Below are 27165 nucleotides of genomic sequence, written 5' to 3'. Positions count from 1 at the left end.
GGAATCATAGGAGAAGAAATAAATTCTTTCATATCTGAAGTGTATTAGGGAGGTTTCCCTTGTATTTTGTCTGTTTGTTTTAGAAGTTGAAGGAAACCTGGGTGCAATTTTCTGCAGCCATCCAACTCTGTGGTTGACTAATATAAGTAAGAAAATTTTCTAGAGAAATAGATCGTTGAGGTTTTGTTTTGTTTATTATGCTTCCATCCCATCCTTCCCAAGGAGCTGTATGTGTGTGTGTGTGTGTGCGCACGCACGCGCATGCACACACTTCTATTTTTACGACAAGTACGCGAAGTTCGCCAAATGGCTACTATTTTGTCCTAAAAGACAGTACAGTATATAATTTTTGAAAGTATAATTTTTCTAAATCTCTCTCTCTCAGGTGTCAAAGACCATGGGTAAAGAGGTGCATCTTCAGCATGTGATGGAAAGTGTCAGAAGCAGGGGGACAGGAGTGAATTATCCCCCAATTCAAAACCCGCTCCAGCTCTTTTTATGGGGGGGGGGAGAGGTATCTGGAGATCCAGCCACAGATCTCCCATCACATATAGTTTGGCCCTGGGTGAGGATTTGAATAGAGGAATCTGAACCTAGCAACCTGAGCCACTTCACCGTGCTTGCTCTAAAACAGGGGTTGGCAAGGTTTACTGGCCATGGGCTGGATCACTCCCACGGAGATTGTCCGTGGGCTGGACTGGCACAGCGTGATGCCAGAAATTGCATCTGCGCCTGTCTGCATCACTGGAAGTTGCTTCTGCGCGTGCCCAGATGCCAAAAATTGTGCATGCGCAGAAGCAATTTTCGGCGTCTGGACATGTGCAGACGTGATTTCCAGTATCTGCGCATGCACAGAAACAATTTCCGCCGTTGCTCGGCAAATCCCCGCGCTGCGCCAGTTTAGCACAGTGCACGGGGGACTTGCCGAGCAGGCGGTTTGGTTCAGGGGTGGTTTGTGGGCCGGTAAAACGGTCTTTGTGGGCCGCATTTGGCCCATGGGCCGCACGTTGCCAACACCTGCTCTAAAACACAAAAGTCCATTGTGTTTGAGACTGGAGTGGCCAGCTCACAACTTAAGTAGAAAAGTTAGCAGCAAGGTTGTTAAATTCAAAACAGAGAAATCCCCACGGCATGCATAAATATAGACAATTTTCCAAACTTTCTTACCCTTCCCACTTCCACGAGATTTGTCACCATGACTATGCTTGCTGTATTTTCATGCCAGACCATTCTCCAGAAGTCATATATTGTCTCTTGCATTGGTCCTGAAAGCACAAATCAATCCACAGGTTATTCTCAGCACATAACAGGATTGGAGGAATACACACTGATAATGTTATAGGCAATATTAAAAACTTGACAGCTCTCAAGTGCATTAAGAGGTGAGGCAGAGATCTTCTGTAGGCTCATTAATTTAGCTTGTTAAAGGCTCAATGGAGGTTTCAGTTTCTTTCAAACTAATTTGCAATTAAGTGTTCCCCCCCTCTTAAAATGAAAGAAAGTTGGTGGTTGTTTTTGTTAACAGGAGGTCGCAATCCTATACACAAACATACCTGAGGGAAAGTGTCACTGTAATCAATATGTTTATTTCTAATAGGAATGTTTAAGATGCACTGTTAACTAAGTACTAGGGCTGAGAGTTTGAAAAAAACAGTGCAGGCAGAGCAGCATCAGCAGTAGTGGGGCACTTCTGCTGCTTGCCAGGAGGGGCTGCGGCCAACCCAGGCCTGCCCCACCCCACCCCCCGTCCTGGCAAGCACTCCTTAGAGACTACTGTGTCACGAAGTACAGTATATATAAATTGTTGAAATAAATAAATAGTAGCGCACCACCAGGAGAGCTCTGCTGCTGCATTTTATGCTTTTGGCATGAGTAATGTTTCAGTGGACGATATTGGCCTTTCTCACTTTAAACATTTCTCTTAGTTTGCACTATTGCTCTAATTAGTCTAATTCTCAAATCGCTCCTTCTGAAATGAGGCAGGTTTTTGGAGACAGTTTTTTTTCTTTGACAGCAGGAGAGAACATTGTTTAAATGCCAGGCTTGACAACTATCTTAATTTTAGAACATAACGAAAGAAATGAGCTTGGGGGAGGGGGAAGACCGGGACCACCCCCACCCCTAAAGTATCTGCCTAGGCTCTAGAATAGCCTATGTCTGTTGTTTCTGGAGTGCTCTATGGGAATCCAGGATAAAAGCTGGATCCACAATGAATCCCAAGCATTGACTGGGCCTTTGGGGAGGGTATGGTCCTACCCAGGTATTCCTTCTTCTAACACTTTTGCTCCTGCAATTTTTTTTTTACCCTGCTATGTCACTTTGTCTGAGAGTCTATTGGAGACAGAGATAATAAGCAGATATAAAACACCATCAATTACTAAAATCTTGCATCTACAAACAACCAATTACTGATCCTCTTCACAACACTTTTTAGTTACTTATTTAGAATTTTACTAGTCTGTTCATTTGAGGACTTGCTTGAAACATTTCAATACCTTTAAAATTTTAACATCAGAGTTGCCGACAGCTGATAAAAAGGGCAACAGTAATCACCCTTGAAATAAGAATGTTTTTTCTAAAACAATAGCTGCAGATGACATACCACATCACTAATTGCACCTGAAAGCACGTGCCCACTTATATCAGGAGAAACACATTAAAGGATACTATTAAACTGAAGAAACCCACACCCACATATCCAACAGTAATCTGTTAAAATGTATTTTTCATTGACATTTGAAAACATTTAGCTTTAATATTTTCATCTTGCATCTCTAGCCTTGTTTTGTGCGAGTGTCCTACGCAAAAATGACAAAGGCAATTAAAATTAGGCAATCATTCTTGCAAGATCAATATCATTGGCCTGCAGGGCTCAGAGCAGGTGCATTGTATGGAGTTATTATTTATAAGGGGAAGCTGTCCAATCTCAAATATCTGCTTTAACTGTGGCTGCAAAAGTAGTTGCTTACAGCCCTCTGCAGTCAATACAGAATCTTATGTTTGGCACTTGGGCAGAACCATCTATCTGTATTTACTACTACTACTACTGGGTTAAACCACAGAGCCTAGGACTTGCCGATCAGAAGGTCGGCGGTTCAAATCCCCGCGACGGGGTGAGCTCCTGTTGCTCGGTCCCTACTCCTGCCAACCTAGCAGTTCAAAAGCACGTCAAAGTGCAAGTAGATAAATAGGTACCTCTCCAGCGGGAAGCTAAACGGCATTCCGTGCGCTGCTCTGGTTCGCCAGAAGCGGCTTAGTCATGCTGGCCACATGACCCAGAAGCTATATGCCGGCTCCCTCGGCCAGTAAAGCGAGATGAGCGCTGCAACCCCCGAGTTGGTCACGACTGGACCTAATGGTCAGGGGTCCCTATACCTATACTACTACTGCTACTACTACTACCACCAGTCCCTCACCAAAAGGGCCCAGGTTATGTTACAGAAATATAAATACAGCACTAAAAATTTAAAAGAAATTATAGTCACAACTAGATTGGGCCTAAAACATACATCTCAATTGTCAGGGTAAAGAGGTGTAGGCTCAGCATACAATGAAAGCTGTTCCATGAAGCTGCCAAATGTACCTCTGTGGGAAAGGAATTGCTCAACTTTTGGGCGGGCACAAGGAATATCCTCTCCCAGCTCACCAACCCCTGAACCTATGAGGAATGTGAAACTACCAAGACAGCCGCCTCCACTGATTGTAACACCCAAGAGGGTCTGCAGGGAAAGAAGTGGTCTTTCAGATATTTGGGGCCCAAGTTGCTTAGGATTTTCAACACTAGTATAAGCAGCTTGAACTGGGCCTAGACATGATGTTGCAAGCAGACAAACTGTTTTGAAACAGGGGTTATACGAGTTCTGAAGTGAACTCCAGTCAGTAATCTGGCTGATGCATTTTGGACCAGCTGACGTTTCCAAATCATATTCAAGGGCAGCCCCATGTACAGCACATTGCAATAATCCAGTCTGGAGCATTGAGTACTGAGGCCAAGTTGTTTCTGTTCAAAAGAGGCTGTAACTGGTGAACCAGCCAGAGCTGGAAAAAGGCACTACAAGCCTCCAATGATAAGGAGAACCGCCAGGCTGTGGACCTGCTTCTTCCAGAGGAATGAATGAGACCAATGGCTCATCTAGTCCAGCATCCTGTTCTCACAGTGGCCAATCAGATGTATATTCCAGGTATGATAGTGGTCTGGAGGCTTGAGGAGTTGTGGGTTATGGGGGAGGCTTACAAGAGGCTTGGAAGGGGTCCAGAACAACTTGAAACCACGTTGAATATCTGATTACTGGGGTAGGGGAGTTGTTTGACACATTCTGAGCCACCCCAGGGAGAACTGGGAGAAGAGGGATCCACCCACCATCACTACCCAGGCTGATTATGCTTCTTAAAAACAGAAGACTTTGTCCTGCAGTGTGTGAGCATGACTTCATGTGGATGCAGTCAGGGGCTCTAAGCCCAAAGAACAGGAAGAGACTCAGGGGGATGGCAGGTCTTTATGAATCTCCAATCCTGCATAATGGGCAATGTGTGCATGGCTGAGGGCTATCCAGAGAGGAGAAAGGCATTCATGGAACCCAATGATACTTCCCCATCCCAAACAGTTGAGCCCATATTACCACATTATATCTAATGAAGTAGTAAACATTACTACTTCCCATGATCCCTAGCTAACAGGACCAGAGGTCAGGGATGATGGGAATTGTAGTCCAAAACATCTGGAGGGCCGAAGGTTGGGGATGCCTGCACTAGAGTAGTAGAAATGGGGTAAAATAATTCTGTAGTGATGTAGACAATGGCATAATGACATGCATCACCACCTAAACAGCTCATTTGGAGATATGTTTCCTGTGCATTTTATTGTATTCTGGAATCTTGGGTTGTTATAGATAAGTTATGCATGCTATGTCCCTTTTAAAATCAGTAAGAACTAAGCCTGCATGACTGGATGCTGGATAGTAGTATTAATCTTTAGTGAATAGTACCTTCTGTGTAGATGTATTTGTTTGGGGTATGCAAATCACAGGTCATGCCAGGAAATATATCCTACCATTAGCATGGTGGTAGAAGAATGTAAAAGATGAAAAATAATTTTATAAGACTAGGAATCCCAATTGTTTTGGAAGGAACTGGATCAAACCTTTCCTCCAAGATAATCCATCATCTTCCCCACACCCCAAAAATCACTTTTTTAGCCTTGCAGATGTGAGGTTTGTACCACAATCCTCTAGGAATGAGTGATGAGAGAAATGCTCTCCTTTGGAATGTCAGCTGTGCCCCTGCTTCCGTTCTACCTGCTATAGCAAGACAATGGTAATTAAAATAACCCCAGGGAGTGGGAATTTAATAGAGAATTTGTTATCTATCCATTTTACCTGCTTTCTTATATGCCAAGAGAGCCACCAAAATTATTCTGGACTCAGGACATTCATGGGAGGGAAAGAGGCTAGCTGCATGTCTTTGAAAGTAATTCTCTTCTATCCTATTTTTCTTTTCTACTTGACACTTTTCAAATTATTTTCTGACATCTGAATAAATTATTACTCTGTCATGTCTCCAAACAGAATTGAAAAGCATTAAAGGGCAGGTAGGGGCACAGGATTTATTGTCATCAGGAGCTGAACAATTCGATTTCAGAGATTTGGGGTAGGAAGCGACACTGTAATCACTATAGGAGCCAAGTTTACAGAGGTTGACACAGAGCACAGTCCACTAAGAACTGCTGCTGTGCAGCCCTGATTAATTTCAAGGCGCATGTACCAAGAGTGTGCAAGTAACCACCTCAAAAATAAACAGAACCTGCTTTGCAGCAGGGCTTTGTGTGGTTCAGCTTATTCTCATTCCCCTTACGGGAAATTTCAGCATTTTCTTGCTATGAATCCAATGACATAATCTACTAGCAATATAATATAATGGCTGCTATAAATACTCTCTACCATGAGGAAATGATATAAAATAGTCTCTCTTTTGCTACTGTGACACTACTAAAAACAAGGAGAAGCTACTAAGAAATGGGTAAGTATTTATTCAATCTGCACAACCCCCAGTAATTATTAAGTGAATTTAATGCCCCACATATGCCATGCTTTGTAATAATTAGAGCTGTCGACTTAATACATTTTCAGCAAATTTACCTTGTTACATTTAACTGATTAATTGCTGTAGTAGCTGATTAAAATAAACATTACAATATCTCAAAAGAAGTCAAGCTTTAGTATTTTACAAAGATAATAATTTCCCTAAACCAATCAGCACAATTACCTCCCTAATTTTGATTTCCCTTGCAAATAGTCATTCTTTTTCTACCAGGTTTTACTAGAGTGTTAAGAGTATGCGGAGTTGGGCTTTGGCTTAAATTCCCCCATAATGTAACCCTTGTTAGTTGCAATTCAAGAGGTAATTTTTCTGGAGAAAGGGTTTCCTATGACTTTTCTCTTCTAAAGTTCATCTAGATAAGCATCTTTACATGTTTCCAGTTGGTCTCTGGAATGCTCAAAGAGAACATTGGCAACATCTCGGGGAAATAAATTCTCTCTCTCTCTCTCACACACACACACTTTTGTTTGTAGCTCTCAATCTTTCTGTCCATACAAAAGAGATGGGAGATAGAAATGTATTGGAGAAATGGACCAGGAGAAAAATGTGTCCTGTAGGTATGAGAAAGAAATGAAAAATCTGAAGGAAAAAAGTGATAGTAGCGAGCTTGAGATATGGAAGAACAATCCAGAGTTAGATGGCAGGAAGTCCTCGAGAGGTTTCTGCGGATTGACATTTGTTCTGATTAAGCAGTAGACTGGGTTTTCCCAGGGAAAGTGGCAGGACAAAAAACAAACAAAACCCCTCTCAGATTCATGACTTGAGATCACGGGACAAACAGATGTGTAGATGGCCCCTACAAGCGGAAACTGAAACAGTCACACCCACACCATCTATTCAAAGCACATAGCTTCCCTTAAAGAATCATGGAAACTGTAGTATGTTAAGGGTGCTCGGAACTTTAGCTCCCTGGGAGGGGTAAACTATAGTTCCCAGGCACTGAAATTAATGAACATTACTAAATTGTTGGCACCCATCTTTTCTGGGAGACAATGGAGGAGTGTGCCTTTGGGAGTGAAGTCAAGCTGTTGGATTCTTGCAGAACCTGCTGCGGCTGTAGAGACCAAAGTGGGAGAGACAAGTTGTGTTGCTGATGGGGCAGATAAAGGCACCATGCCGTTTCTAAGTTAGGTCTAATAATTTTAATGGATCCACTCTGCGTAAAACTTAGTTGAAAACCACCTAATATGATTTTAATATATGATGTGGATGTGACCACTGACTTTGGCAGGGAATAATAATCACTGGTACAATACTTTGTTCTGAGATGATATCAGCACTGTCAGAAGTTAGGAAAGCTTATGATACCAACATAAAGCTTTGCATCAATCCAATGGAAAGAAAACAAAGGAGCAGCCAAATTTCAAATGTCATTTGACTTTGTTAGAACACAAACATAGTTGAGACAGTAACCAAAATAACAGAATCTGAGTAATTTAATTAAAAGTTTAGGAATGCTGTTCTCCTTAATGTAACCTTATGGAGCACCACAACGGTTAATAGACAAATCTCTAAGGAGAGTTCCCACAGCATGTGGCTCAATTTAAATGCAAAATTACAGGATTACTAATTTTCTGCCAGCCCAGTGATCTGATTGGCTAATTACCCATAAGAACATTATTTTTCTTTCAGAGTATTTGGGATTTTAAATTCTCGATATTGTAACTGAGATAAATAAAATAAAAAATAGCTAGAATAGTAGAATAAAGTTCTAAAGTGATTTCTTAATGAAACTAAACGGCAAAAAAATCTTTTACAAAAAAGCCCATATATTCTGTTGAATAACATCCACCAAATCTGTGGAACCATTTGAGTTTGTAACAACAGTTCCTAACTCTTAGTTCCACCTCCTCTTGTCGAGTTCCATCCACATCAGAATGGGTCACTTTGTACTTTTCTTACATATTTTTACATACTCTGTCCTGCAAAATGAAGTGACTCTGGAATGGTTGGTGTAAAGAGGCGTCTAAGTGCTCCTATTGCTTGACCTGTATTACAGCTTTGCCTTGTACTAATCTTGAATGAGTTTCAGCTGCCAAACAAGATAGCCTATAAGATAATTTTGTGCACACTAGAGCGGTAATAAATGAAAGAAAAACATACTGACTATTAAGTTAACCAAAATAATAATAATTCTTCAGGTTTGAGATGTGCCACATATCATAAAAGAAAAATGAAATTGTACATGAACAACTTTTCATTTAATTCTTAAGGGCTTTGATCCACTTGATACTCCACATCAGCCTGACTTCTACTGTTTACTGATGACGTCCCAAAGTCATGGAACGGCAAATATTCTGTCATATTTAAGGGTATAAACTAGGTAGTGCACAATAAAATCACACATCCTTATTAGCTTAGCAAGAATTATTTCCAACCAATATCAGGAAAACTCCAACCAAACAATATTTAAATGACACTGCATTCTTCTCGTATAGCAAGCAGCTCTGATTCCAGTCTTCACCTCATCCAAGCAGAAATCAAGTCACAAAAAGAACTGTACACGTCTATAATTTTTTAATCAATTGTGCTTTACAATACAGCTGCAGTGCGAAGTAAATGAAGTGAACCATTTTAATTGTGTTGCTTAGATAAATGTATCTGCACCAAAAGCACTAAATGAAAACACTTGGGCTCAAATGAGATTTAGGAACTGCAGAGGTAATCTCTACAAAGCCTTGATCTAAATAGCAATTGAACATGGAAGGAGAGGCAGATACTTTTTAAAAAAGAGTCAATAAGCTTCTACCACTGTGACGAAGGCAAGATCTGGGCACCACTTACAACACTAGGTACAGCAGTGATTTTCATAGCATAAGTAGAATCTTATTAACAAGGAAGAAAGGAATGTACATAAAACAGGATTTTCTTTCCCATAGATATTCTGTTCCGGGAGAATAAGGAGAACATTTACTAAAAAGACTGGAGGTGAAATGAATGAATGTCTTCACTTAACGCAGAAGGTGCCAGGCAAGCTTCCCTGGGGAATGTATTCCACCAACAGGTGCCACCACCAAAAGGCCCCTTCTATTGCTTCCACCCTCCACACTTCCTATGGAAAGGGCACTCTGAGGAGGGCATTTGGAAATGATACTGAGGCCAGGATAGGCTTGTTTGGGAACAGTGAATGTATTATGTATAAGGTTGTAAATGTTAGAGCTGGCAATCTGAACTGGGCCAGGAAATGCACTAGGTGCCATTTGTATTCTGATTGCTTGGTATTTTGCGATTTTGCTATTTATGCTACCACAGTCAAAACTGTGTAAACACTTGTGTTATAAATGCTTATCTTTAGGGGCTTATAAGGCTGACACAAAAGGATTTTCCCATGGTTGAAGCATGATAAGTTTGTTGCATTGAGGAAGAAAATTATATTCACAATATAAGTGAGAAAGTAAATGGTTTGTTTTACAGCTAGAGGCAAACTGAAGGAATAAGAATGCCTGTTTGCAGGTGCTGATTTAGAATTAGTAATTAAAATATTATATTAGGCCTAATATATTTAATATATACCTTAATAACTTGAGCCTTAAGCACATCAAATATAATTACTGCTCCTGTGTCTAATTGTATGTCTAATTGTAATATTACTTTTACTGGTTACACTGTTTATGTCAGGTAAGTATGATATGCGGGCAAATTTGTTATAAGATAAGCACCGCAGGAATCAACTTATGAGTATGCACAAACATTGCATACATACAAATTGAGTTTTTCTGTGGAATGTACACATTTCTGCTGGACATTTCAATAATTTCAGTCTTCTGTGAACATACTGGGGTTTGCCATTTGGCTCTTTGTTCTCCAGTTACTTTTTACTCTGCAGATATTTTCTATCTAATTAGCACTTGCATTTTTAATTTTTGTTTAAAAAATGAATCCACTTTAAAGGTTTTAGTTTTTCTTAGTAGTAAGCAAGTGACCAGTTCAGAGAACATGCATTTATGCATGTTGTTTAATTTTTCAACAATTATCTGATAAAAGCATGGAAACATTCATAGAATTGTAGAGTTGGAAGAGAACATGAGGATCATCTATGCAGGAATATTTCGCCAAATGTGGACCTTAAACCCGCAACCCTGAGATTAAGAGTCTCTTGCGTTACCGACCGAGCTGTCTACTTCCGCTGTCTACATCAATTCCTCCCAGCCTGCTGCTCTACCGATGTTTTGGACTGTAACTCTCCTTCAGGCCCATTCAGCCTGGCCATACTGGCTGGGGCTGATGGCAGTGTGGACGTAAATATTGGGGGGGGGGAATCAGTTTGGGGAAGATGACCTACAATGTGGAATCAAACACAGCTACCAGTCCACCTTTTAGTTGAAAGGGGATTTTAAATAAACATTCTCAATTCGAAAATGTCAAATAGTCCTTTTAAAATTGTGCCTGCCTGTTCTTTATGCATGATCCATTACATCAAGACAATAGTTTTCTCATTACAAGTATGACCCAGGTGCTTATTGTGACTGTCTCTGTCAATTACTGTAGATCACCTGAAGTCTTCATTATGGCAATTTCAGCCTATTATAGCTACTGTATAGAAGAAAAGTAGATGCTCATTTTCTAACCCAAATTGCAGGTTTAGAATATGTTGCACTTAAAACATAGCTTAATGGTCCCTTGATACAACAATAGGTAAAAGAGTTTTTGTCCTCCTTACACTAGTTTCCTAATCAACCTGATTTGAAAGAAACAAAAGGTAAGCTCATTGCTAAGCCAAACCCTGTAAAGCTAAATCTTGTTCATTTGGAAGATTCCAAAACAGTAAAAAAAACTAAAACACAAGTGATTAGGCAACCCTCCAGCTTTGTTGAAAAGCCAGATTGGTAGCCGATTGCAAACTGATTATGTTTGCCACTATTTAGTGGCATCCAATTATATTTGCTCATTAACACTTGATATGTTGAATGGAGCTTAAGAAGAGCACTAGGACAATTAAATAGCAATCTCAACTCTGTAGGGATTTGAACTAATTTCTCAAATGATTTCCTTTTCCTGAAGAGCATAGTACAAAGGAATACATGCATGAAAATGGGAATGGGTTGGATCAGAAAGGTTACTGAAAGAATGATTGTGAAATATTTTAATGGACATATCCCAAATGTCTGTTCAGATGTTTTAGTTAAATGTTCTCGCTTTCAATAAAGGTATGAGTTGCAGCCATTGCTAGTCCAACTCAAAGTAGACTCCTTGAAATTGATGGGCATGACTAACTGGGGTGCATTAATTTCAGTGGGTCTACTGAAATTAATTTAGTTGGATGCAACCCTTAGGTTTCCTCCCAAAATGAGTGAGTAGGAGTCAACTAATTTCCTCAGTCACCAATTTATGTCTGGAGATAATGGAGGAAAAGGCAATACGGTGGCATTCATGTTCTTATCTTTCTCCAATTCAGGCATGTCTATCGGGCCTCTATCAGGCCAGTTATACCTCATCCCTAAGCCACACAGGTAGAGTGCATAATGCTTTGCAAATATGGCTCAAAACAGGAGACTACAATTCATTCATTCATCTGTTACCGGTTTCTCTGCATTAAAGTGCAGAACCTTGTTTAAACATGAACCATCTCTCTCTCTACCCCCCCCCCCCATAGTTGGCTATCACTTTAAATACCCTGTGGTGGAATACTTGCAATGAAAATAAATTGTCACTAGGTGGCAGTATAGAGCTGTTTTGTAAGGGGCAACATGAGTATCTAAATTTTAGAAACCAAAACAAAGCCATAGGCTTCCTTTGGAAAACAACCTGTCCTTCCTTCATTTTTCTGTGGTAGGTAGAAGAAAGTTGTTCTATGGAGCCAAGCTGTTGGTTTTGCACATTGAACGAAGTATAAGGAAACATTAAAATAGCAACCATATCCAAAATATCAGTAAAAAAAGGTGAGAATTTCCCAACATGTTAGGAATCAGTTTTCTCAAGGTAGAGGAAAAAATTACACCAAGGGTCCCCCCCCCCCCAAGTCTAAGAGCTATATTTATTCATGGCAAAAGAGATAGATGCGCAAGCTGGTGCTGGGATTTGGCCAAAGTGGGTGAGAACAGAAGTGAAAGTTGGTGGAGGAATAGCTGCAACTCCTACTTTTGTACAGTGGGCAGGGCCAGCCCACCCCATTTCGCCACCTGAGGCGGAACAGGAATTGTTGCCTCCTGCTGTGCCCCACTTCCGAAGCTGGCACACCCCGGCTGCCGTCAAACTCAGTGGGAGCTGAGGCATTCATCAAAGCACTGTTTGATGTATTACAGTATTTTAATATTTTTTTGGAAGCCGCCCAGAGTGGCTGGGGAAGCCCAGCCAGATGGACGGGGTATAAATAAGAAATTATTATTATTATTATTATTATTATTATTATTATTATTATTATTATTGGCGCTTGCTCAGCTTTTCTGTCTGGGGGTGGGGAAGATGAGTGCCAACGCTGCACACTGGAACACCTCCATTCTCAACAGCAGAAGTGTGGTGGGGCGGGGTGGGCAGAGCGCCGCCTCTTGCACTTTTGCTGCCTGAGGCGGATGTTTCCCCGTCTCATGGTCTGGCTGCCGCCTCTGACAGTGGGCTATATGCCAGCCAGAATTTCCTATAGTCCTCGCATCTCTTTATCCTCAATTCAGGCAAGAAAGAGCCATTACCACAAATCAAGGAGATACAGTGGTACCTCGCAAGACGAATGCCTCGGAAGACGAAAAACTCTCAAGACGAAAGAGTTTTTCGTTTTTTGAGTTGCTTCGCAAGACGAATTTCCCTATGGGCTTGTTTCGCAAGACGAAAATGTCTTGCGAGTTTGTTTCCTTTTTCTTAAAACCGTTAATACCCAGGGAATCCGTGCTTCGCAAGACGAAAAATTTGCAAGACGAAAAAACTCGCAGAACGAATTAATTTCGTCTTGCGAGGTACCACTGTATTCCAGCCAAGCAAAATTGCTCGAGGAGAGTGCACAGCAGGGCTGGTGAGGCATATGGTCTAGGGAGAAGCCCAGGGGCTGATAAGAGAGGCCTACAGAACTTCATTCATGCCCCAGACCTGAAGTTCCCCAATCTACACCAAAGATTACTTCCACAATGGGAAAAACATGCAAGTGATGTTTTCTAGGTTACTTTAGTTAGTTAGTTCATTTTAGTGTTTAGATCCTGAAAATTCAACAACAGTCCTAGGGCACCAATACATCTAGTTCATGTTCAGAGTAGAATTATCATTTTGTTTAGTATAGTATAACAGTAGCCACAAATAATATATTGTATATGCTTATCAGAGTACACAACTAAAAAAAAAAAGGCTAATTCCCAATCATAGATACAAGAATAAAAGTTCTTCTCTTTGAAGAATAAAACTTAAAACATCTGTTGTCTTAGCATACGAAGCCGAGTGAAGCTGATCTGTATACTGTGCCAGATTTGGGTACAGGAGTATTAGAACCAGGAAGTTGGACAGGCATTGCACAGCCATTTTTAATGAGCCTAAAATTAAATATATACAATACTGTTCATCACAGATTCTTTCAAATTCTTCACTTCTGTCATAAATTGGGGGATGCTGTGGGATCAGAGAGCTAATCTGAAGAAATCAGGTGCACTGACTATAGTATTAGTTGTTTATTACAACATAAGCGAAAGTGAAAACCTTCACAAGTGCATTTCCCACATAAAAGAGCAATACACATGTATACAAGAAACTTATAAATGTGGGATCAACTTACCTTGTGTAGCAATATAGTGGTTTGGCCTGTGATAACCCTGAAATAAATTTTTAAAAAGCATTTTGTGTGAATCTTGCGCAATCTGTCACAGGAACAAGGCAAAAAACATAAACATAAATAGGCACAAAGAAACCTACTAAGGGCAAAGGTTTCACCTTATGAATATGAAAAAAGCTGACAGGTGTAGCAGCTATAGCTGACAGGAGGCTTTTAAAAGCTGTGTGCGATTAGGTAAGGAGTCACAGCTGCTGTATTCTAGAGGATCCTGTTCTTTTCCAAGGAAATGGTCTAACCTAGTGACACCTGCAGGTAGCAGCAGCATTTGTTTAAAACCCTTTCACTTCTCAAAATTCCTGCAGCATTGCAAGGCACAGCAGCTAAGGTCAAATGTTTAAGTTATCAGGGCAGCATATTATCCACTGAAAAACGGCTTTCCTGTAATCTGATTCTACATCACCCAGATACTGTTTGGCACATCCAATCATCACATGGTTACTTGCCAGCCCAGTTCTGCTAACTGAGCAGCAGTAAAGGGAGAAATAATGTTGAAATCAGTGCTTCTCATCTGGTTATTACTACGGAACCACAAAGAACTATGGAACCTTTTCTGTGGCTACTGTTGGGCCTGGGTAATGCAAGAATTAGGCCTAAGCTCTAAGCTATTGGCCACTCCTTAAAGTAGGAACATAGGAAGCTGCTTTTTATCAAGTCAGACCACTGGCCTAACTGCTCCTTATTATCAATAATATGCTTTACCACTGAGCTGCAGCTCATATCCATGAAATTTAAATGGCAAGAGCAGGAAAAGTAATTGTTACGTACAATTCTATGAGGATTATATTACACTTGCCCATCAATGATTATTATGTTTACATTGCCTTTACATACACACCTCTAATGAAAAGGCTGTTAACGCCATCAGTGTCTTTGAAGCACAAAATTTATGTACAATTGCCACTGAAACTAATAGGATTTGCAGTTCTGGTGTACTTAAAAATTAAAAATGAATCCAAAAGAGAAACATTACAGGCAAAACTGCATACCAAGCTGTTAACAGTAGAAACTTCTTATCAATATTAATAAAGTTAATGCTAAATCATTTCCATCTTTAGACATCTATACCTTTAAAGCACATTCCTACATCCTCAAAGAATTATGGGCACTGTAGTTTGTTAAGGGTTGCTGGGAATTGAACTCTATGAGGAGTAAACTACAGTGTCCAGAATTCTTTGAGGGGGAAAGTGTTTTGAATGTGCTTTAACAGTTGTTTGTGACTGGGGGGAAATTCCATTTTGTTGGACTAAGAATAGTTTGCTCAGCTCTAACTTGAAAACAACAAGAGGAATTCAGTCCTGTGCATTAGGATTCTTCCATCAGCTGAAGCATTTTTGCTTGCCAGATGGAATGATCTCCCCTCTGCTCCCCATGTGTGCTATTCTGGGGGGTCCTAAGTTTCGATTTAAAGCTAAATTAACCACTATTTAGAAGCATTTAGTTTACAGCATGGCAAAACACACACTCCTTAGCATTGAGACTGCCAAATAAGATGTGCAATTTGCTTGTTGAAACTCTTGCAGGGTAAAAAAATGCAATAAACAAACAAACAAACAAATAAACAAACTAGTTTTAATTAACTGAGAAAGAAATGATCTAAATTCACTTTTGTCATAGTAATTGGGAAATTGTGCATATAAGGTATTGGCAGCTTTGTCACAAGGTGTCACTAATGAAGATAAAAGCAATGTTGATATCAATTAAGATGACTAGGTTGTTCTGAGTTACTAAACATTAATGTTATGTGTGAACATGAAAATTACTGATTTTCTTTGCAGACTTAGTGCTTAAAATGGCATTGACTCTTCCTTGATTTCCATCTCTACTTTTGATTTCATTCTTTCTATGCCCCCCAAATGCTGTCTCTTAAAGAATTTATTCTAATGTAAAACATTAAGTTAACATGATGCAGAATGAACAAAGAAGCAGTCTTCAATAATTAAACAGCATACATATTTAATGAACTGTCTTGCTTGCATTAGAAGTCCTGGTTAACAGATGCAGTCTATACTTTGAAGGCTGCTTAAAAGTGCCGAGATGACAAGAGATTGCAAGCCACTGCATTAGGAATTATAGAGTTTTGTCACATTAATATGCAAACAGCCCCCCTTTAAAAATTGAATCATGCCAAGTTGTTGACAGAAAATGAAAATAACATGTCTTTGGTCCCCCATAAATTTCAGGAGGAAAAGTAGCCAGATAAAATTACTGGCAAGTCTCCACTCCAATACATGGCAATTTTAGGAAATGTCTGATTTTATTTTCTTATTAGTAATCTTTGGTAGTTTTAATCTCAACTCTAGCATACAAGAGGGGATCTCCAGATTGGTTTCTCACAGAATTTAACAGCTGGCATCCTGATTGCATACAACATCATTTGAAATATCAAATGAAAGTCTTTCCTTAAAATAATACTGTTAAATTTCTTGTCTAGATGAGTATACGTACATCGATATAATTTCCATTGATGTAGTCAGAGTTTAAGTCCCCTTCAATGGGCTGCAGCCTAACTCGAGAATGATCATCTGAAATAGAACACATAACACATGCATTAAGGAATTTGTATTCTACTCAATACTCATCAAATAACAGTCAACATCAAATAGTCACGTGGATAATAGAAGGAACACAAGATGACAAGATACATTGTCCCCTCACAATGCTATGATTACTTTAAAAGACTTGTTTTTTAAAAACATAAAAAGAAAGCAAGTCAGTTGGCCCTGTCCTCAGGGGTAGAATAACATCTGAAATAAACTTCCATCCAAAAATCTTTATGGTTTTCAGTGTTCCTCCCCTAACAGCGTTTTCGTAAACAAAGTTCAGACTGAAATGCAATATTAGTGATGATTTTGAGTTAGCACGACTTTCATGCACTCCTTATTACAAACCATTTCTTCCCAATTCTTAGTCTTTGTGTAATGCAAATCAGTCATAGGCTTGCTGTTTGTGGACCACAACATTTTCTTCCTGGATCGGTTGCCAAGTGCAAAGGCATTTGAAAGCCTTCTGAATTAGAACTCAACTCCTTATGTTATCTACGTGGAGGCCGTCCTCTGCATTCCAAGCAGAAGAATGAATAGTTAGGATACAAAAGGAAACAGGGAACACCATGGAGTAATTGTGGTTGTTCGTGTTACTGAGATATTTCAGTCAAGATGTTAATACACAGTCACAATGTTACATTCCAGTTTCCATGTGAAAGGCTGCTTGAAGGCTTCAGCATAAAATAGCATTCATGGGGGCTGAGCTCTTTTGGCCATGCCCCCAATATTTTTGGGGAGGGGGTGGCTCCCCAATGTCCTAAAAATTAGGGAGTGGAGGAGGCCGTCAGTGGCCAGCTTCTTCTCCTCCTCCAAACTGCCATGGAGAGAAAAGAGGCTCAAAGCAGCCCACCGTTGGTGGCAGTGGTAAGAGGAGGAGGGGGAAGCTGTGCTGCTGCCATGTTTGGGTCCTCCGTCAGCTCCTCCCAACGTCCTGACATCACGTGTGTCATACACACACACCCCCAGCGCCAAATTGCTCTCAACAAACTTGTGTCTCTAATCACCTGTACCATGTGGAGACTTTCCATGAAACTACCCATGATACAGAAACCTTTCAATTGCATGATGGCAGTCAGGTCAGAATCTACTCTGAATGCTGGTGGAGAATGACAGAGCACATGCACAGCGACACTTACATGCACCTAGCAACATTTCTACCTTTCATTAATTCAGTGCAGCTCACTTTAATTTGGTATCCACCACAGTAAATTTTCCACTATTATATGTGTCATGATATTGGGGTTGACCTGAAAACGTACTACAGATCACTGTAGGTTTATGGGCCATGGAATAAAATCCCTCTCTGTAGGAATATGAAAGGGGTTTCTGTATTATCACAGAAATAAATTGTGTCAATGTGAAATAAGTGTCAATGTGATTAGGTGTGCAGTTGTAATTTAGATAGGGAAACTTACTGATCACCCACCAGTTGAATATTACTGTACTTTCACATTACAATTATAATTTAGATTCAAAATACAATTCAAATTTAAATAATAAAAAACAGAAATCAATTACTCACAGGTTTACCAGGCCAGAAAGTTTATACAAAGAAGGTAAGTATTAAGAAACTCTGGGGGGAAAGTAAGCTACCTGTACTCTGAAAATCAGCGGTTTTACTCTGCAATTAGGAGGCTACTTAGAGTAACTACATTCATTCTCTCTGGAGTTGGAGAATGAATAAACAAACAACCTTTACTCTACTTTTTCCTCTTCACTTGTCACCACTCTCTGAGCAAACAGTAACTTTTTAAAGTAAGAAGAAATATAGTGTTGTTTTAAAACAGGAATACTCAACATGTTGCATTTCCAATTTTCTGGACAACAACTCCATCATGCCTGAAATTTGGACATACTGGCTGGAACTGATGGGAATTTTAGTGTGAAACATCAAGACAGCACCACCCTGGCTACCCCTGTTCTGAATCATTGCATTGTTGTTGTTGTTTTGCTTCCCCACTCCTCTTAGCTTCAACCTCTGTTGAAAATGCAGGACATAAACTACCTAAACAAACCAACAAATAAACATCAGGGCAGTATCTCTGGAATATATTCTGTATGTCTGTTTCCACGGGTGTCTCTCTGGATGCATTTAAAATACTCATGATACTACTTTTAAATGACTGATTAACTGTGGAAATTGGAAGCTATGAAGAGTACGTCTTATAGGAAAGATTATTTCCCTTAATGCATTCTGCAAAACCCCCAAGCAAATCAGTAATATGATACCTTGGAAAGCAGAAAAATAAAATTGTGGCATTCCACCTGGTTTTGGTTGTGTGTTTAAATAAGTCCATGTTGCTCTCAGATTGTGATTAAATGCTATTCCTTAAAATGGTGTTTGTGCTCTCATGGCCAAATTCACAAGGCATGTTTAACTTGCGTTCAATTGGAATGAAAGGAGGTTTGTGTCATGGGAAGTTTATTTCAAGACTAAACAGTTTGCCCTCTTGTATGCCCCTCTGTAAGTAGGTTCTTCTGGAAAAACTCATGACATATGCACAACTCTTTGGAATACAGTCATACCTTGGGTTGAATGTGCTTCAGGTTGAGCAATTTCAGGTTGTGCTCCGCGGCAACCCGGAAGTAACAGAGCGTGTTACTTCCAGGTTTTGCCGCTCGCGCATGCGCTCAAAATGGCGTCACGTACATGCGCGGAAGTGGCAAAACACGACCCGCGCATGCGCAGACGTGGCGTCGTATCTTACGTTCCATTCAGGATGCGAACGGGGCTCCGGAGAGCATCCTGTTCGCATCCCGAGGTACCACTTAGTTGTCTACTAAACAGTCCTGCAGAAAAATGTTGACTCTTTGTTAGCTGTGCTAGCTCTGTCAGACAAACAGGAATATGTAAATGCCTTTTTGCTAGAGCAAGCACATACGACTTTGAATGCATTACGGTAGTGGTTACTTTCTAGAGGAAACTAGATTGTAACAGGCATCTTGTGGAAATTCATATTTTCTTTACTATGTGAGTCTGTGTTTTTGAATAACTATAGCAGAGGACTCAAAGAGCCCGAACCTGATGTTACAAAAGCTTCTTATTTTTCAATGCTTATGGGAAAATGGATGGTGCATATTTACTGCACCCTTTAGGAGGGCAGGAAGTAAAGAGCTGTTTTATGGTGCTTTACAGTGGATTTAGATTCCATTACTGAATATGCGTAGTGATAAAAAGGATGTGATGCTGCTGATATTAAAATATTTTACCTCTCTATTGCTATACCAAAGCCATTTTGACAGTAACAAGTTGCAGCATATAGTTATTAGAATGCTGGATATTGTTACAAGTTTGTGAAAGCGCCTATCGCTTTGGTTTTATGTAAGAGGATGGTCGATAAAACAAGCTTAATGCCCCTAAATTGTTCCAAATCTTTCTCCAGCCTTTACACTTTTCAGCTGGTGGGAAGCGAGGAAATATTTTGCAGCTTCAGGGGAGGTACCTGAAGGGAGTCCATGCTGAAGGTCTCTGGGAATATGATGCAGTTAGCAATTGTAGTGGCTGCTTTAGGCATTTGACCACTTCTAATATTGCTTTTATTTTTTAAAAATAGATATTAGAATGATAATATGAGCCACTTTAATTAATAGGAAACAAATCCAACTGCTCTGGAACGTTGGCTGAGCTGCTTCTTTGCATTAAATTTGTTCAGATATTCTTTAAACTAAGGCACAGACATGGTAAGAGGGATGGATGTCACATGCCTGCTCTTTGCACTTCAATAGTGGTGCCAAGAAAAAGGGCAGTTTTGAAAGCTTCCTCGGTAAGAATTATTTCTTGACACCTTCTCAGAAGGGTCTCTTCCTTGCAAGCAAACGCCTCATTCAACATACCCTCATTCTATTCACTACATAATATGCTCCCCTGTAAATGTACCCAGTGTCAGCTAATGCGTATTTGTCAAAATCCATTACCCTATTTTAGCAAACGTTCCACACTTGTATAACCCTTATTCTTTAATGGTTCTACTTTTAAGTCAAGAGACCTTCAGATAAGAGGATGGCAATGCCATTAAATGCTTTCCTCATAGTGAACATGAACCTTAGTGAAGTCTATTCCCAAGAGGCCGTCTTCAAAAGGGCGAATGCTTATTATTTAGTGTCATTGTTTACCTATCTGTGTAGTTAATTAAAACTCTGATCCAGCAGGAAATGAAGACTGCAATCCTACAGACACTTACCTAGAAGAAAGTTCCGTAATACTTGTGGGGAAAGTGTTACGAATGGCTGTAAGCCACATGAGGAAATGGGGTCACAGACTATTCTAATTACATAAAATGTGGTGCTCAACTCTCTTTGGACATCTTTAGTTTTACTGACTAAAGGAGCATATTTTAAGCAACATGTGTCTGAAGCTACTGTAACTGGCATTGGGCTGTAGATGTAGCACTTTGTAGACAATATATTTTAAACAAAAACAATGCCATCAATGCTTACTTGATATTTACACAAACCTTCAGTCACAGTGGACACAATCCAGCAAATGTTAGGCATTTCTGAGAGCCAAACTAAATGTGCAGGCAGTTTCACATACAAATGGGGATGAGATGGTCTGCTTATGAGTTCAAGGGTGGGAACTAAAACCCAACCTCCTCTCCTGCCTTGTGTTGCTGCACTCTATTTAAGTAGTTTCCCCTTAGCTGCCTCTAGTATCAGACATGAGCTGAGAAGTTTGCTTCAAACCTACAGAGCACAGTGTAATAGATAAGGGAGGGATTGATTTTTCCCTTCTCCCCCATATGCTTTTTTTAAAGAAGACATGTGTAGACCCTCCCCTCCTTCATTTCATATGCTTAATAGTCACACAACTGCCAGACATGTCTACTTTGGTTCTCAAAGTCCCACTTAAATAAATGGAAATCAAGTGTACCACTAACACTTAAATGGGAGCTAGCTGTGTTTCACTTTCACAGCATTACCCTCCTCACTTCTGTATCGAAACATTATGGTTGAAGCATTACGTATAAAAACATTACAGCTGAAATATGAGACAAGTTATTACATGTGTACTTATCAACAGTACTGATTCCATATCAATAATCAGTAACGTAGTACTGTAACAACCTGTCTCATATTTCAACTGTAACGTTTTCAGGACAGGGGACCATATTTCAATTTCCGTTTTTTCCATTGTGCTACTGTAGGAGGATCCTAGACTCTAGAGAATAAAACATATCATTATTAAATATAGTTTAGTTCTAGCCTTCCTCTGAGGAGCTCAAGGTCACCAGCCTGAGTGCCATGGCTAAGATACAAGGTGAAACCCTTTCCTGCAACACTAATCAGTATTCCACACTGGATCTCTTGCCAATTCAGTTCTGAAGTCTTTAAGCTATTAAAGTCCTTATTTCTCCCATATTCTTTAATTATGGTGGCCAGAGCTCAGTTTTTTACTCCACACAAATAGATGGTAATTGTTTTATTGATTTGTTAATTACTTTGTATAGTTTATGCTGCATTTGTGATGTTCTATTATGTTCTGGTTATTTATTATTTGTAAGCCGCTTTGGGATTCATTTGAATGAAAAGCGGCATAGAAATACAATAAACGAAGTCAACACAAATCAAACATATAGAGGTGGGCAGCGTTGTCAAGTTGCTAAAAGGAAATTTACACAGAGGTACAACTACACTTGTCAACACTTACATGCAATGATATTCCCATATCTATTCTTCATTCGGTTCTCATCTTTTTTAGCTGAGTCCCAAGGTGCAGACTGTCCTTCAAAGAAACTCTGTTAAAAAGAAACAGGGGAAGCAAAAACAACACTAAGCAAAAGAATATGTAGCAGAACAAACACTGAAGATAACACAGAAAGACACAAGGAGAAAATACCACAGCAACGTGCAAAACACGTAAAGACTGAACTGTAGTTATTGTTTGTTCCTTTGCTTGTTACTTATAAGTAATTTCACGAGCGGTTATGAAAACATTGTTCTTTTTAAAATAAATGAAGCATCAATAGATTTAGAAGATAAGGCTGACAGCATAGTACAGTCGAGTATTAGTAGAGATAGGATGAGCCGGACATTCAGAGTAATGACAGCAAAAAAGAAGTGAAAGGTTTTTAAGAATCATCCTGAAACTTTTAGAGGTCATTTCCATTACAACAAAAGTCAAAAGATTATCCTGCTCTGATTATCATGGATAGCTGAGGCTCAATATGGTGTTTAAACTTTCAGAATACACAGTCAAGTGAAGGTATGAAATACTCTTTCAATACCCTGGACACACGTGTGCCTTCTTCAGATTTAAAGGTCTGTATGCACACATTTAAAGTGCATGGCTCCCCCCCCCCCCCAGAATCCTTGAAATGTAGTTTGTTATGGGTGTTAGGAATTGTAGCTTTGTGGGGGGTAAGTTTTTAATATTTGATGAATTACTGTATTTTAATCTTTTGTTGGAAGCTGCCCAGAGTGGCTGGGGAAACCCAGCCAGATGGGAATGAATGAATGAATAATAATTAAACTATAGTTGCTAGTATGGGGTGGGGAGTCATGTGCTTTAAATGTGTTTTTATGTATGGTGTGTATGCAGTCCATGAGAAAGGAGCATCATTCATTTATTCCATATTGTTCACTGGATCATTAAGGTTGGGACAACTTGTCATGACTGGATTTCTCTTTAAAAGGACAGAACTCCGTTATGCAGCCTAAATGAGGGGCACCCAATAAGACGCGATTCAGTTATAAAGGCTTTCCACTGAAGAAGAAGAAGAAGAAAAATACTTCATTTGGCTAAATGGCTTTTCCTTAGGCAATACCTCTTTGCATGCAATTCATGTCCACATTTGTTTTGTTAAAATCATTATTTATAATACCTCATAAGATTATTGAATTTCCAGGAAGGGGAAAATGTTTTCATCATGCCAATAACCTGGTTCAATATTTGCTTAACCATAGCACTATATTATTTAATCAGGTTTATTTAAGTATTAATTCATTTGGGTTAGGAGTGCACATTCATTGGTCAACTAGAGATGAAAGTAGGCAGACAGATTTCCATCCCAGGCTGTATTTGTCCCAAGCAGAGCTGTTTCTCTTCTGCTACAGCTTGGCTTTCATTACAACCCATGTTGCTTGTCTCCTATCTGCTATATGACCAGAACTAATGTAAATAATTATGTAATTAATTTCAGTGCATTTCAATGGAAAGGGGACAACTAAAACGATGCAGAAAACACTGTAAATATTTACATAATGTTTGTGGGCTAAAAAAACAACAACAAAGGCAGCAGATACTGCTTGCCCTTTGCTTGCATGATTTCCATTCCTGACCTCCAACGAAAATGAGAATGGCAGCAATTCCCACTCTCGTTTCCCTTTCTTATGGAATTATCTGACATCCCTGGTTAGAGTTCCGTTGCCATAGGGATTTGTTTGCGGCAGAAATGGTTTGTGCCTGCTTGGCCCCATTACCTGCCCTACCTGTGCTCAGCATAACTTATGAAAGAGCCTGTATGTCTGGGTGTAGGCTCTGTACATAGAACCGGGGGCATACAGTGTTCCCATGTGTACAATTTGTAAGTATGAAGACTGTTTCAGAATGGATGCCAAAAGCACCGAGGACAGCGGTCATGAACCTGCACCTTCCTATGTATGCTCACTCTCCTCAGAAATAATAATCCTTCATTGTGAATAATATTTTCTCTAGTAAATACAACAGCAGTTGTTTGATTCTGAATGCATAAGTGGTATCTTTAGGCCTGTGAGTGCTGTAGGAAAAAGCTTCCATTTCTCTGCTTCTCTCTCTCTCCCTGACCTACCATCCACCAATATAAATGCTCAGCCTCCCCTAATAAAACTTCTGAACAGGACTTAAATGCCTTATAAGATAAAGTTAAACATTTGAATAGAAAGAACATCCTTCTCTATTTAACTATAAGTACTTTAAGAATAATTTTCACAAAAACCAATTTAAAATTTAGAGACTTCTAGCAGCCTCTTCTCCTTTTAAATTCTAATGCCGGATCTTCCAAAAGGGAAGATTTCTATATGAGGCTTATTTTGTATTAATCTGAAGAATGTACGAAGAACAACAATTCAAATTCAACTGTAGCAACACACTCCTTGGCACCATAGTTAACTGTAACAAAGTAAATTGTCTTTCAGATTTATCTCTAAAACAATGAACAGAGTGAGCAGATATGTTTTTATAATTCTCCTCTTATACAAAGAATTCCTTAGGTTCAATATACACATTTATGATATAATTAATGTACAAGGTGTGTGTGTATGTATGTGTGTGTGTATATATGTTTGTGTATCTAAAATTTACATTTGTTCTCAAGCTGTAGTCCCCCCCCCTTCCTGCAATAAAAACGGTTTCAGGAGGGTTGAACAAATGCTTTCACTGAAATGTATGTGGCATTTTCACAAATAAACCCCAATTTCATTCTTTATAGTATGTAATTAAAGTGTTGTTTCTGACTATATCTCATATATTCTGCAGCAAGTCAGTGAACCATGGAAACACTCATAATAGTAGAACGTCTATAATACAATAAAATGAAACCACTCCATGAATATCAACTACTTTGCATTTTCATAACTATTTCTGAATACTGTGTATAAGGAAATTGAACATTTCACAGACAAGCATATATTTTTCCTAAGCAAAACACATGCCTTGTGATTCTAAAACCTTCTCCAGATCAACCTTCCCTCATCAATTTCTGAAAGATATAATTACACGTCCCAATTGCGCAACTCAGGAGACTGCAAGTACAAAATGGCAACAAGATATTTAAAATGAGAACTCCCTATTCCCATAAATAGATATATTATTACCCAGAAGGGTACCGATGTCAGAGTTATACATCATGTGCTGTAGGTTTGCAATGCAGTATGGATACAAGTTTTAGAGTTTTGCTTGTCTTTTACAATTCTACTCTATAATATACAATGAAAGTTAGTCCACAATAATAAAATAGAATACCAGAACTTGTCCCATCATAATTCATGGCTGGTTTATATTTGGCAGAATCAAGGGGTAAAGCTATTCTCAGACTGTACCATGTGAAACTGCAGGTGGAGGATTCCAGGATAAATACTACTACATAAAATGATTCACTGAAAATAGAAAACTAGTATACCAGAGTGCTGATTTCAGTTTTATCCATGAGAAAGTATTGAAACATGTTTTCCTGCAGCTTAAAATGGTATAACCTGAGAACTGGACTCTGCTGAATGTAAAAAAAATGGGCCCTTAGAAATGTCTTGGCTTCTGACTCTCTTTCTCTCTCTCTCTCTTTTTCAGATAGTTTCACTACTAACATCTGAAATTAAGAAACTACAGATAAAGCCTTAAACTACCATTATAGAATCTGAAGCTGTACAGATCCTAAGTTCTCTCTGTTAAAACTGTCGGGCACTCTAAGCATAGTTTCCCATGCAAGCCATCATTTTAAGGATGCTCTGGCAAGTTCCAGCTGAAAAAAAGCCCTGAAGACATGCCCATTGTGCACAACAGGTACACAAGTATCGAACAAAAATGGTATCTGTGCAGCCAAGGTTTTAGACCAGGCATAGGCAAACTCGAGATGTTTTGGGACTACAACTCCCATCATCCCTGACCACTGGTCCTGTTAGCTAGGGATGATGGGAGCTGTAGTCCCAAAACATCTGGAGGGCCGAATTTGCCTATGCCTGTTTTAGACAAAGCCACTGCCATCTTCATGAAAGCAAAGTTATACAAAATAATGAAGAAGCCAATTCTTTATGCCACCCAGTTATGCACTGTAGTTTGAATACCCCTGAAAGCATTAAACTACAGTGGTACCTCTGTTTAAGTACTTAATTCGTTCCGGAGGTCTGTTCTTAACCTGAAACTGTTCTTAAACTGAAGCACCACTTTAGCTAATGGGACATCCTGCTGCTGCCGCGCCGCCGCAGCACGATTTCTGCTCTTATCCTGAAGCAAAGTTCTTAACCTGAAGCAATATTTCTGGGTTAGCGGAGTCTGTAACCTGAAGGGTATGTAACCTGAAGCGTATGTAACCCGAGGTACCACTGTACAAGTTTTTTCATTTATTCCAAGACATATAACAAAAAGCATGTTGACAATTAAAAAGTATAATCGATATTGTTAATAGTTTTTTTTAATATATATCAGAAAATATGTATCAGAAAAAAACCTGAAGATTGTTATGTTGCTTAGCCAAAATTATTATTGTTCTTTTTGTGAGAATACCCTCCTTTTTGGCAATTTTTCAGAGACGTGAAAATGTTTGCTATTCAGGAAACATTGTCCTCACTCTGAACTGGCTTTGCTTGTTCTCAGTGGTACCATAGCCAAAACTTCTTGGCTTTGTGGCATTGTTACATGCCATTTATCACATGATTCCCAAATGGATGGAATTTTCCCGGTTATTACTCCAGGAATTAGAGCAATTAGAAAGGAAAAATGGCACTGAAACAGCAAAAGATAGGAGAAATGATGGCCATAAAAAGAATGGAAGAATAGTGAACATTTTCACAACTAAGTCCCCCCCCCAAAAAAATTCTCCTCCTGCTCTCCCAAAAGTGCTACTTTTCACCCAGCTATCAAAATGCAGTTCTAATCGTATGAAAAGGATGCAATCTTGAACAATAAAATGGATTTTATTTTACAAAGCCAATTCAATTTTTTCTCAAATAAAATTGACTAGTTCAATCTTTCATAGCCACCAGGGGGGAAACTTGGTGCTCAAGTGTATTCTGTATGACATGGTTCATGACAAGTCACCCCTTTCCTCATAATCAAGTGGTGAGTGCCTTTGCTTCTACAGCTGAAAAGTT

At 39.4% G+C, this 27165-nt stretch overlaps 1 protein-coding gene across 12 annotated transcripts in view; it reads right to left on the bottom strand.

Annotated features, from left to right (window-relative positions):
- PTPRM (protein tyrosine phosphatase receptor type M) overlaps positions 1-27165 on the bottom strand; it is a 408835-nt gene that overhangs the window by 30055 nt on the left and 351615 nt on the right. For all 12 annotated transcript variants that reach the window (XM_053396503.1, XM_053396505.1, XM_053396504.1 and 9 more), the window contains 4 exons: positions 22034-22121; positions 16289-16365; positions 13787-13823; positions 1168-1265 (listed from right to left, as the gene is read on the bottom strand). In XM_053396503.1, coding sequence (XP_053252478.1) covers positions 1168-1265; positions 13787-13823; positions 16289-16365; positions 22034-22121 — 300 coding nt within the window. The remainder of the gene's footprint in view (positions 1-1167; positions 1266-13786; positions 13824-16288; positions 16366-22033; positions 22122-27165) is intronic.

The sequence above is a fragment of the Podarcis raffonei genome, chromosome 7, assembly GCF_027172205.1.
Source record: "Podarcis raffonei isolate rPodRaf1 chromosome 7, rPodRaf1.pri, whole genome shotgun sequence".
In the NCBI taxonomy this organism is placed as follows: domain Eukaryota; kingdom Metazoa; phylum Chordata; class Lepidosauria; order Squamata; family Lacertidae; genus Podarcis; species Podarcis raffonei.
Note: the sequence above shows the minus strand (reverse complement) of the source record. Positions and strands in the feature narration are given on the sequence as shown.